We start from the raw sequence: 13,866 nt of genomic DNA on the forward strand, positions 1-13,866 counted from the left end.
AAAGCTATGGCAAAAAACAGATGTAAAAATCACAAGTTGTGCTTTTCTGAATGCAGAATAAGACAAGACAAAAGGCGACCATTACAAGCTTCATTATTAATGGTTATCACTGATTATGAATCTGGTTGGGATGAAAACCTGCAGCCACAGGGGGTCCCCCAGGACAGAGTTTGGGAACCACTTTTATGTCATTTGGTATGGGATGTGTAAAAGTGCTGCTAATGCTGCCCATGTGCCATCTGTTGGAATAACACAGGTGGCACAGTGGTAGTGCTGCTGCTTTGTAGTAAGGAGACTGTGGAAGATTGTGGGTTCGATTCCCGGTTCCTCCCTGTGTGGATAGCGCTTTGAATACTGAGAACACCGCTATATCAATGTAATGAAGTATTATTATTAATTTAAAAAATACATTCCAACAGATGGTGCACTGCAAACATTAACACTCCATACACTAAGGTCTGTTGTTGAGTACTTGGATTTATAACCCATCTTAGACAGGTGGCACAGCTAATATATACAGTGCCCTCCATAAGGTTTGGGACAAAGACTCATCTTCTTCTTGATTTTCCCTTCTGCTCTACAGCTCAAAACTACAAACGAAACCCTTCAGATGTGATGAAAGTGTACATTACAGACTTTCATTTAAGGCGAGACGCATACATTTTGGTGACCCCATGTAGAAATGACAACAGTTATTCTAAGTGGCCTGTACGTGGTGGAGGGCTTTATTGTTGGTGGATAGTGTTGTGCAAGTTCACACCTCACAACAACTCGCTCCAAGTTCAGTTCACACAAATTAAAATGAATCCATTCACGTTCATAGTTCACCATTTCAATTTTGAACTCAGTTCATTTTGTATTTTTTAAGGAGAGAGAAAAAATGACCCATGAGTTTACTTTTTTCAGTTTTGCATGGTTTATATTAGGCTATTATTAGTATTCTTGAATAAAATACAAAAAATATGTTTAAATACACATTATTGAGTTATACCCGGCAACAAACACGTAGAACCATATATGCTAATATCCATCCATCTATTGTCCAACCCGCTATATCCTAACTACAGGGTCACGGGGGTCTGCAGGAGCCAATCCCAGCCAACACAGGGCGCAAGGCAGGAAACAAACCCCGGGCAGGGCACCAGCCCACCGCAGGGCACACATAACAAGCACACACCAAGGACAATAAGAATCACCAATGCACCTTAACCTGCATGTCTTTGGGAGGAAACTCACGCAGACACGGGGAGAACATGCAAACTTCACGCAGGGAGGACCCGGGAAGTGAACCTGGGTCTCCTAACTGTGAGGCAGCAGCGCTACCCACTGCGCCACATGGGTATGGGAGTTCACAGACATTCATACATTGAGATATACTTTGATCTTGGGCTGGATAATATGTAATGGACTAAAGGGTCAGGTACTTGGTGCAACACTTTAGGGGCTTCAGCCTCTGGACAATATTGAGGAGGCTGCAGGCTTTTGTTCTAGAAACTTCTGCTTTTAATTGGACTCTTAGCCTAATTAAGCAAGCTGTCATGTCCCACTTTCTGTGTTCTGGAGTCAATATAGAAATTACAAATCAAAGTTTGCTGATTTTATTATTACAATGCACAAGACATATATGTAAGTTGATTTTTAAGATGCTTGCCATGGTTTACATTCTGCTTTTCCATGTGTTCTAGTTATTTAATCCAGTATTTATTGACTAGATGCATTACCCATCTAAGACAGATTGAAATCTGACTAATCAAAGTACACATCAGCATATGCAGTGTTAATGTTTTCAATGCACCATCTGTTGGATCATATTTTGTAATTCACATACTAATAAAATCTATTACATTTTTTACATTCTAACAGATGGCGCATCACAGACATTTGTAGAAGTAAAATGCAGTGCATTTTTTCAGTCCAACATTTGACGCATCACAATCCTTCACACTGCTTTTACAAATGCCATACCCAATGGCCTATAGCAGAGACATACCAACCTGATGGGCACATAGACACAAATTCTTTTTATTAAGGTGGAGGGGCATGTTTAGTGGGTCTGATGCTTAACCAGCTGCAGTCTTTGACCATTCAGTATCGTGTGCCCGGGTGCCTGCACTGCTTGTTCATGTTTACTGTCATTTTTAGAATACAATTACGAAAGCAATTTTTTTTTAAAAAAAAGAGACAATTGATAGGAAGATAACAAAAGAGAGAGTTGTACGAGTCATATAGATTTATAAATAGAATATGAATATTTCTAAATGTCTTGTAAATGTAAAAAAATTACACCCCTGTGAAATGTAAATTTGTTTTGCCCTTCTCGACCACCGTACTTTTCTGAATGCAGAATAAGAAAAGAGAAAAAAGTGACCCGCTAATTAAATCACATCAGTCACTGGTATAATAGCTCGCCGAGTGTGAAAGTGGGTGGAGCAAACATCTGCAGCAACAGTGTGGTCCACAGGAACACAAATTGAGATGTAAAACAGCGAGCAGGGAGCTGCGCGTGTTGGTTACTAAGGCTACGGGGCCCGGTGGCGTTTTGAGAAGAGACGGCTGCGCGTGCGTAGTACAGATGGACTCAGCGCGAGCGTTATATCAAAAATACCGGCGCGCAAGAATGCGCGAGCACAAGGAGAATCCGTAACGATCACGCCTTTGGTGCCTCTGACATAAATAAGAAGGGACACGGAATTTCACGGAGCAGCGATATCTTCATAACATCGACGTACTACTCCCCCCCGCCTCGGCGTCTTTTGATATTTGGGTTTTCTGTAAAAAGACTCCGAGTCCACGCGCTCTGCGAAAGTTTGGCAATGAAGGGTTGTGACGTCACGCTTTCACCGCCTTGTTCTTTTCGCGTGTATTCTGGGCGGAGTTCCGGAAGAACAGCGAGGTTGTTTCTCATTGGCTATTCCAGCTACACTAAAGGTAAACATTAGCTGTGATTGGTCACAAAAGAAAGCATCCTGCACGGCGAGCATGGAGGAGCAGTAGCGGTGGAAGAAGCGGAGGTTTTGCAGAGGATTAAATTAGTGAGAGCCACGGCGGTAAGTAAACGGAATTTGCTTTAAACATTAGTATTTTTGTCTGTGCCGCACATCATTCTCTCTGTTTCGCCTGTTTTCTTATTTCTTCGGTCGAATTCTTGAATATGCCCATTTGTCCTCACCACTCTCAGGCCTCGGCGTCTCCGCTTAACTACACTGCCCAATTGGTCCCCTCCGTCACCGGACACTTCGCTGTTGCGAAGGCGGACATTTGATTTCTGAGATTCTTTGTCCGTTCAGTCCACGGTGTCCAGATAGCCTCAGAGTGGGCGACGAGCAGTTCGTTAAGAGAGTCGGGCTTTACGTTAGAGGACGAGGAGAAAATTGGCCCGCGGTGTACTAATAGAGCTGTCATAGCCGACATTATTGTGTCCACGTTAAATCAAAGTGCAGAAGCGTCGGTTAGTTTAATTATAGCAATACTGCTTTTATCTGGGAGAGAGTTTCATTTAATTATAGTTTCTGGATAGACATAAATGATCTTATATTGTGTACACTAAAGGCAAGGGATTTTATATGGTATTAAGAGGGATTTACAAAGGGGGAAAGAAGTATGATCCCCTGCTGAATTTGAAAGTCTGCTCACTTACAAAGGAATGAACAGTCTCTAATTTTTATGGTAGTTTAATTTTAATGGAGAGAGACAGAATATCAATCAAAAATCCCGAAAAAAACATTACATAAAAGTTATAAATTGAGTTGTGTGTCATTGAGTGAAATAAGGATTTGATCCCATACCACCCAGCCAGAATTCTGACTCCCACAGATTGGCACAGAGATTACAATCAATCAATCGATCGATTAATTCCAGATACTCCTGATCTCAACTCATTATATGCATATAGCCCACCTGCCCATAGTCGATTTCTTTCATTCCAACCTCTCCACCAACATGGGCAACAGCAAAGAGCTGTCAAAGGATGCAATGGGCTACAAGACCATCAGCAAGAAGCTTGGTGAGAAGGTGACCACTGTTGGTGCGATTATTCGGAAATGGACGATAAATATAAAATGACCATGAGTCGCTTGCAGTCTGGAGCTCCATGCAAGACCTTTTATCATTTATTTCTATCCACATTTTCATAAAGACATTGCAGCTCAAAGTGCTTTACGAGATGTCAAACAAGTGGTCTCGAGTCACTTGGCAAGTGAGATGACAATCGAGGGTCATAAAAGTGAATCGGAAGGTCGCGTACAGAGAGGGCTGACTGAGGTTAGTCAGTGTGTACGGAGGATCGTCTTTTCTAAACCAAGTAAGGCAGAGTGTTGGGTGTTTGTGTTGTCTTTGAAAAGCCCTTCTGCTCCGGACTTTGAGTTTCCTTTTCATTTTGCTTGCCAGTTATTTTAAATGAAAAGGTCTGAACTCATTACAGCTTCTTCTCTTTTCATTTTTTTTTCCCCTCTTCCATTCCAAGCTCAGCTGGACAACACTTACTGTATGCCTGCCATTCCCCTACAAGCCCTTGGATTCCTTTTCCTTGGCGTATGACTCTGCTTTCTTTACTTCTGCTTTTGTCTTTTCTAAAGTTTTGCCTGTCGGTTTGCAGGAAGCTCTATCTGCAAAATTTACACAAGCACCTCAGCTGCCATAATGCTCTGCATAAAGGAGAACTGCCACAACATAACTGTAAAACATAGAGCTGAAACTAAATAGGATTGTATTTTTGTTTTGAGGCTGGCCAAACCAAGTCGTTTGGAGTGAAAAATGTGTTGGTTTAGATTAGTGACCCAGCAATTGGGGTGTCACTGGTTAGTAGACAACACTTTGTAATGTTGACTAGTTGTAGCTGTTGGCGTAAATACATGTTTATATCGAGTGTGCAAATGTTGTTTTGTAGCTGTCTATGTGTACATGAGAGTGAATGTAAAAGTTATTGGCCATCAGCAGAAGATGTAATAGGACAGCAGTTATTTATATTCTCCCTTTACTGGTAAAACTTGCAGGTCGCCCCGTACTTTTGTTCCAGTCATTTGGATTAAAGATGCGGCCTGGCAAAGTATGAAGGCCCTCTTCACGTTTGAAATTCTGAAAACACCCATAGATCCTTAATTCATTCTAACACGGATTTATGTCTCAATTCAAGTAATCGTTTAAGCAACCTATCATTTCAGACCGTGCACTCCTGCAGCTTGCTTCTGCTTCTTGACCTGCGCAGTGAGACCACTCTGGTAACTTTGTTTTGAGGGATTGCGATGTCTGCCTTTTATTTTCAAACAGTTACTTGCTTCAGCTAAACACACGTTCATGTCAGCTTTGTGGTCAAACCAACTCTGCTTCTCTCATCAGTATTGGGTGGTCCAGATCTAATTATGCAATTTTCATTACGCTATAAGTTTATTACATAGAGAATTCACAGCACCTGCCCTGCACATAGAGATTTCACTTAAAATTCTTTTTATTGCAGATAGATGGCAGCACCTGCCCTGCACTCCAAAATGGCGGGGAGACAGTGGTCAGTCGAACTGTTTCATAATTAGATCTGGACCACCCTGTAGTTTAAAAAGTGGACTGTCTCATTTTGCACATTGTGGACTTTGTGTTTTATTCATTTTTAAATGTTATGAATGGTGGGGCATACAGTTTGTTTTGTGCATTGCTTAGGGTTAGCACCCTTTACTTAAAATAAATGTGTAAAATTAGGCATTGTGTAGAATGCCTGGGAAATCTATAGAATGAAGAAAATGCGACGTCAAAATATGAAACGATTAAAATGTCAGACATTTCCTAGGCATTCTATGCAATGCCTTGCCTAAATTCTGTATAATGCCTAGGGAAAGTATATAGAATATTAAAGTAACACAGGCATGTCATACCTTGCCTGAAAATGTCATGCATTTTATATTATTATATTCTGTGCCTAGGCATTCTATACAATAGCTGCTTTTTACACGTTACCACTAACACACACACACACACACACACACACATATATAACTAGCAAAATACCTGCGCTTCACAGCGGAGAAGTAGTGTGTTAAAGAGGTTATGTAAATATATATATACATATCTACATATATATATATATATATATATATATATATATATATATATATATATATATATATATACATACACATACATACACATACATACATATACACATACACACACACATATATATATATGTGATGTCCACGGCTTTATTTAATGTTAGCTAAGACCCGGCACTTAAAAGTTTCTCACTACAGCAATTTTAACTCTGTTACAAAGTGATCCAAAGTCTCGTTTATACCTCATGTCTTCTCATTAAACTTGTATGTCGCGAATATGGTATTGCAAACGGCAGCGGGAGCGTTTCTATAAACTTAATTTAAACTTCTGGTTTACACCGTGCTTTGTTTCCGCCGTAGCTGCACTTATGAAGATGCTTGTATGCGTCACTCGCTCGCTTCTTATTGTTTCGCTGCCTTCTCAATTGAGTAATGAATGTTTTCTTCAGCGCTCTTTGGGGCTCTTCCTTGTTTTCTACGCACTGCGTTCAAAGTCAGTTCACATGATTACATGGGAGGCGTGATGACGCCATACGCAACTCCGACTCTCACGGCCATGGAGGTGCACTCTATTACAGTATATGGACAAAAAAGAGGTTCCAGTTATGACCATTACGCATAGAGTTTTGAAATGAAACCTGCCTAACTTTTGTAAGTAAGCTGTAAGGAATGAGCCTGCCAAATTTCAGCCTTCCACCTACACGGGAAGTTGGAGAATTAGTGATGAGTCTGTCAGTCAGTCAGTGAGTGAATGAGTCAGTGAGTGAGTGAGTGAGTGAGGGCTTTGCCTTTTATTAGTATAGATTAGTGCTGGGCGGTATGACCAAAATTCTGTATCACTGTATTTTTGTAAATTATCCTGGTTTCACGGTATTCAACGGTATTTTTTTTCCCATGCATGAGTGAATGTTAACCACATTTTCTACTGCAATTACTGTAGTAGACTGGCTAAGAATAACCTATTCCACTGTCATGAGCTTTGTACATTGTACAAAAAAACATTTTATTGTGCATACAAGTATTAATACAGGTTTGTATGGTCCCTTAAAGTGATAGTTTTCAAGGGGGTGGCACTAATGAAGAGAAGGAATCACATTGCATGACAGTTGCAGTCAAAATATTGAACATGTTATTGAACAAAGTTTGCAAACAACTTAAACTAAAATTTTGACAACATATTTTCAACCATCCAAAGAGGTATTTAGACTTAGTAAAATATCCAGAGGTGCTTGTCAAAAGTTGTATTGCACTGAACATGTCCTAGAAAAGGAATAAATAGTAAATATTTTTTGTAAACCAACTACACTTTCTGTTAATATTAACAATCTCTGTCCACTGACAAGTTAAAGTGACTTTTTAAACAACTTTATGATCATTAAACTGCATAATATTTAAACTAATAAATAATAACAATACAATAAATAATAGTGCAACTTCAAGTAATAATACTATTACTTCAAGCCCAGGTGCATTACACAGTATTCATCAGAAAAAAAATTGAAATGTAGAGATGACACACTGTTCTGGGTGTCTCTCTCCTAGGAAGATTGGTTTTGCCGACGTGTTCGCCTTACTTGTGTATTAGCGGTGGGAGGAAAAGTAACAGGGATACCGTCTTGCCGATGTTAGCGGCTAAGCGACGTTGTCTCTCTTCAGAGGATTTCATTTTGCTGACTTGCTGGCCTCACTTGTGTTATTAACGGCAAAGAGAGTTTTCTGGTTTCCTCGCAGGCAGAGCCCTTAACCCGACTCCACCTCTTACTTCTGGGCTGGACAGACAACTACACTTCCACACATAGACGTTTTATATATATATATATATATATATATATATATATATATAATATAAATTTACTTACTGTGTAAGCCTGTGCTGTAAAAAGCCTGGGCTCCTAAAAACTATTGAAACTGTCACAAAAAAAATCGAAACGCAGAGTCGTCAGTTTTCATTTTGCTGATGTGCTCGCTCACCTTGTCTATCAGCGGCTAAGTGAGTTCCTCTCTCGTTTGTCTTTCTTCGGCGGTTTCACGTTGGTGACAGACTTGCTTTCTTTCAGCTTCATGCTGTAGCCTCATACTTCTTTATTCTTCATTAACTTGGGACCGCCTTGCCAGCTCTTTGAGCTTCATGCTGTAGCCACACACTTCCGGGCCAGACAGACACACACACACACACACACACACACACACACACACAGACATTTATATGTAAGATAAAATCCAATGTCTGACCGCTTTTCACGAGAGAACTACTTAAAGGTTTTAGATTGGGTTTTATTTCCCCTTGGGATTAATAAAGTATCTATCTGAACATTCCGGTTGATTTTGCGACTTCTCTCGTTGTGCTAAGTATCGTAGTTTGCTTGCAGTTCTGATTTATTTGCACAAATCCAAGAGACCCACAGCATGCTGAGGGAAGGGAGCGTATTCCTCCTCACTTACGCTTTAGCCTCGGGTTTCCTTAACTCCACTTAGCTAGTCAACAAGAGAACTACTTAACGGATTTAGATCGGGTTTTTTTCTAGAATTTGCTTGAACATTCTGGTTGATTTTGTGACTTCTCTGATCGCGCTAAGTATCATCGTTTGCTTGGAGGAACGATATATTCGTGTTAATCCGAGACAGAGGCTGTGGGACGAGGGGAGGGGGAAGTGTAACATAAGAAGGGGAAAGTGGGCGGGGCCAGCCTCCATCTGAATCATTCTACCTCTCACCACGTATAGGAGCGTACCTTGCCTCCGCTTGTTTAGCGATACCTGTTTGTTTAGCAGACATTATCATCTAGAGATTGTTAAGGACTAACGTTTGACGTTTTTAAGAGAGAGATCAGAGCTGTGTGTGTTTTTAGAAGGTAGCTGCTGATTGCCAGAGATATCACGGCCACATGCTTTTCTCCCCACGTGGAGGACGCTGTCCCGTCAGAGCTGAACATCAATAGATACAGTGCCAATGTTTGACTTTAGAGCATACCTACCTTCTACTTGGCCAGAATTGCATTTTTTTGTTTGTTTTCGATCTCTAGCATCAGAGAATATGGAATTATTCAAAAGGGCAGGTAATGCTGCGTTCTCTAGAGGCCTTGCCCCGGAAGTGTAGCTTATTAAGCCTGGATGGTGTTTTCTGTTTTTGTTGAAATGATTAAACTGGGTGTCCAGAGGCACCCCATTATTTTTTACATTTCCCCTTTTGCAGGTGTGCTTTGAATTTATTGAGGCAGCACAGTAATAAACTAATATGTTCAGGCCTTTTCTCTTGTTTAAACTAAACCCTTTTTGTTTTCATAGGGAGGAAGGAGAGGAATCTGCCAGTTGACATAACTTGCATGGATGTGATGGAGGAGAGAAGAGCTCTAAATACTAAGGAGAAGGACTCTAACTGGGGACATGTTCAACTTAAACAGGGAAGTCTCTGCATTAAGAATGAGGATTGTGAACAGGGGGCAGTGGGCATTAAGGAGGAGCCTGAGGAGAAGCCCATCATCTGTGATATGCAAGAACACAGAGTTACCGACCATGTCAAGAAAGAGGACCTTCAGTCAGAGTCCGTCGGTCAACCTAGTGATGTAAGTGTGTTAGTCTGCCCACATGGTAGACAATGTGCAGATAAGGTGAAGCCTGATGTTGAATTGGACACACAAACCTTTGAGAGGATATCGAGGACAACACTGGAAGGTTGCCCATCATCTACAAATCAGTCCGGACAAGGTAAGTGGAGACTAAATGGGAACAAAGTGGGAAGATGAAGAAGGCAACAACACACTCTCATTGAAATTTCAGATTGTGTGCACATCAACTGTGAAATCAAAATCTCTCTTACCGAGCATTTGATGAGCTGTATTAAAGTTCTTGCAAATAATATTTAGGTACAAAAGTAAATTAATTATTAGAAAAATAATTTAACACTTTTGAGTCTTAATGTTTCTCAAATGTGCACACATTTCCCCCATTTATCCTCTGATTCCACCAGTAAGCCTTTTGTTCTACCAGTTTCTACTCCTGAATTTTCCAGTTTGCTGGCACCGTTATGTACAGAAGCGTTCAAACTCAAAGTGCTCAGAGTTCTCCTATGTACAGCGCCCCTTTTAGGTGACTCCATACTTTAGCTGTAGATCTGCAGAACAGGGGCCCGTCTCCTGGTAGCTCCTCCACATTCTTGAGACTGTGTTGGTAGACATCCAGTGTGCCATCCAGTAGGAGTCTGACTACCTGTGCAACCTGAATCAGCTGCATGTATTGTCTCATGGTACCAGTAGTGACGAGGGGCCTCATGTATAATGGCGTGCATAGAATTCACACTAAAACATGGCGTACAGACAAAACTGAATGTGCGTGCGCATGCAAAAAACAAAAAAATTCTAGATGCATAAAACGGCGTGTACGCCAAGTTCCACGCACTTCCCCGTTATAAATGCCAATAAACATGAAATTTAACACATGTGTACACGCCTACAACCCCACCCTGACTCCTTCCAGACTTTTGCATACTTTAACATGCAAATCAATATAAATGGCCCCTTCTGTCCAGTGCTTTCTTAAAAGACAATGGCAAAAGCATGTGGCAAAAAGAATTTCAGCAAATGCGAAGTGAAGGCAAGGAAAAATGTACTACTTGTTGGCTTAAGCAGTAGTATAAACATCAAAAAGAAGTTATGGAGTGATACAACGTGGTGGAGACACTCGAAAGTTCAACTTCAGAAAGTTGCACAGTGTCCGAAATAAAAAAAAAAAAAAAAAAATCAAAGTTGACGTCAAAAGGTGAGTCACAGCCCGCCATTTGTTTATTCTGTTTGAGACATTATTGCAAAAGCAGACCCCCGTGCTGAGGATGTGACTCCATGCGGTGATGGTGCTGCTGTGCCCAGCTCATCTTCAGACGCTAGCTGCACACACACCTCTGCCTCGGAAACTGCCGGGTGACCTCATGGCTTTGTGCTGACGGACTGTTCTGGAGTCACAAAATTCAATAGAGATGTGGCCAATAAACTACGGAATAGAAGGACTATACTGTGTGATACTGACCACAAATAAAATGAACTGCTTAGAAAATAAATGCTGGGTCTGATTACATGTTGTTTTTACCGTGGCGCAGTGGGTAGCGCTGCTGCCTCGCAGTTGGGAGATCTGGGGACTTGGGTTCGCTTCCCGGGTCCTCCCTGCGTGGAGTTTGCATGTTCTCCCCGTGTCTGTGTTGGTTTCCTCCCACAGTCCAAAGACCTGCTGGTTAGGTGGATTGGCGATTCTAAATTGGCCCTAGTGTGTGCTTGGTGTGTGGGTGTGTTTGTGTGTGTCCTGTGGTGGGTTGGCACCCTGCCCAGGATTGGTTCCTGCCTTGTGCTCTGTGTTGGTTGGGATTGGCTCCAGCAGACCCCCGTGACCCTGTGTTCGGATTCAGCGGGTTGGACAATGGATGGATGGATAATTACATTCAAATGAAGTTGTAACCCTGTCCAGTTTGTCTGATCGTTTGGATGGTCAGGGTCCTCATACAGTGTCTCTTCAGTTATCGGCGAGATGTGATTGTGTGCCACATTATGAATGATGCAATATGCCTGCACAATGCAACACCCTTTCTGTGGACTATAGAGCAGCACATTAATGGAGTGGAAATGCTTTCAGTTTACAGTGCATCCAGAAAGTATTCACAGCGCATCACTTTTTCCACATTTTGTTATGTTACAGCCTTATTCCAAAATGGATTAAATTCATTTTTTTCCTCAGAATTCTACACACAACACCCCATAATGACAACATGAAAAAAGTTTACTTCAGGTTTTTGCAAATTTTATTAAAAATAAAAAAAACTGAGAAATCCCATGTCCATAAGTATTCACAGCCTTTGCTCAATACTTTGTCGATGACCTTTGGCAGCAATTACAGCCTCAAGTCTTTTTGAATATGATGCCACAAGCTTGGCACACCTATCCTTGGCCAGTTTCGCCCATTCCTCTTTGCAGCACCTCTCAAGCTCCATCAGGTTGGATGGGAAGCGTCGGTGCACAGCCATTTTAAGATCTCTCCAGAGATGTTCAATCAGATTCAAGTCTGGGCTCTGGCTGGGCCACTCAAGGACATTCACAGAGTTGTCCTGAAGCCACTCCTTTGATATCTTGGCTGTGTGCTTAGGGTCGTTGTCCTGCTGAAAGATGAACCGTCGCCCCAGTCTGAGGTCAAGAGCGCTCTGGAGCAGGTTTTCATCCAGGATGTCTCTGTACATTGCTGCAGTCATCTTTCCCTTTATCCTGACTAGTCTCCCAGTCCCTGCTGCTGAAAAACATCCCCACAGCATGATGCTGCCACCACCATGCTTCACTGTAGGGATGGTATTGGCCTGGTGATGAGCGGTGCCTGGTTTCCTTCAAACGTGGCGCCTGGCATTCACACCAAAGAGTTCAATCTTTGTCTCATCAGACCAGAGAATTTTCTTCAGGTGCCTTTTGTCAAACTCCAGGCAGGCTGCCATGTGCCTTTTACTAAGGAGTGGCTTCCGTCTGGCCACTCTACCATACAGGCCTGATTGGTGGATTGCTGCAGAGATGGTTGTCCTTCTGGAAGGTTCTCCTCTCTCCTCAGAGGACCTCTGGAGCTCTGACAGAGTGACCATCAGGTTCTTGGTCACCTCCATGACTAAGGCCCTTCTCCCCCGATCGCTCAGTTTAGATGGCCGGCCAGCTCTAGGAAGAGTCCTGGTGGTTTCGAACTTCTTCCACTTACAGATGATGGAGGCCACTGTGCTCATTGGGACCTTCAAAGCAGCAGAAATTTTTCTGTAACCTTCAACTGTGGGACCTTATACAGACAGGTGTGTGCCTTTCCAAATCATTTCCAGTCAACTGAATTTACCACAGGTGGACTCCAATGAAGCTGCAGAAAGATCTCAAGGATGATCAGGGGAAACAGGATGCACCTGAGCTCAATGTTGAGCTTTATGTCAAAGGCTGTGAATACTTATGTACATGTGCTTTCTCAATTGTTTTATTTTTAATAAATTTACAAAAACCTCAAATAAACTTTTTCATGTTGTCATTATGGGGTGTTGTGTGTAGAATTCTGAGGAAAAAAATGAATTTAATCCATTTTGGAATAAGGCTGTAACATAACAAAATGTGGAAAAAGTGATGCGCTGGGAATACTTTCCAGATGCACTGTATGTCTGTCTGTCCGTCCTGCCTACTATAGTAAAATTTCTATCTATCGATAGAGATACATTATACACACACTGTGAGGTTAATGGTACTCTTATTGATCATTAAAGGTCACAGCTGGAACCCTTTTAAGACCCCATGGGTCATAATATAAGACCCCTTGTAGAGCCTGTTGTCCCCCAGTCTGTCTACTAGGGGTCACAGTTTGGTGACCTCATCGGTTTACTGGGGTGGACGTCCAGTCTGGTCCTTCCCATTACACCTCTCTGTAGTGAGGCTGACCTGAAGGATTTCTCTGATGTTATTGTCAGGGAGTGGGGGAGAGTTCTGCCCATAGTACACCAGATTGATTTTGCAACATTTACAAGTGCACAGTATTACTTGATGGGAAAAACAATGCAATGAAACGACAACAGCCAAAATAAAAAAAAATAAATCTCCTTAAAAATAGTTTTGTGTTTAGCTGTAAGCAACAATAATTATAATTACTTGTACTGAAGCTAGAAACAAAAAATGTACATCCACTTCCCCTTAACAGAAGACAATTGGCTCACTAGGACATCATTATAACTGAACAAGTTGTGTAGTTGTGAGCAGCAAGCGTACATCACCTTGGGAGAGGGCAGACTGTGATACCCCATCGACTGTCTCAACTCCAGTGAGATCAAAAGGAGACAACCATTTTAC

At 41.7% G+C, this 13,866-nt stretch overlaps 2 protein-coding genes across 4 annotated transcripts in view; one reads left to right on the forward strand and one right to left on the reverse strand.

Moving 5' to 3' along the window:
• Positions 1–13,866, reverse strand: part of LOC114643527 (gastrula zinc finger protein XlCGF57.1-like) — a 318,307-nt gene that overhangs the window by 141,770 nt on the left and 162,671 nt on the right. The gene's annotated exons all lie outside the window — the stretch shown is intronic.
• LOC114643754 (oocyte zinc finger protein XlCOF6-like) overlaps positions 1–13,866 on the forward strand; it is a 44,381-nt gene that overhangs the window by 21,245 nt on the left and 9,270 nt on the right. Inside the window, exons 1-2 of one of the 3 annotated variants that reach the window (XM_051925137.1) lie at positions 2,841–3,047; positions 9,323–9,742. The exons of the other annotated variants lie outside the window; for them this stretch is intronic. Of the exons in view, the coding sequence (XP_051781097.1) occupies positions 9,361–9,742 (382 nt within the window). The 5' untranslated portion in view covers positions 2,841–3,047; positions 9,323–9,360. Of the gene's footprint in view, positions 1–2,840; positions 3,048–9,322; positions 9,743–13,866 lie in introns of those variants that run through there. 3 annotated transcript variants of the gene reach the window in all.

This window comes from Erpetoichthys calabaricus, chromosome 1 (assembly GCF_900747795.2).
Source record: "Erpetoichthys calabaricus chromosome 1, fErpCal1.3, whole genome shotgun sequence".
NCBI lineage: Eukaryota > Metazoa > Chordata > Cladistia > Polypteriformes > Polypteridae > Erpetoichthys > Erpetoichthys calabaricus.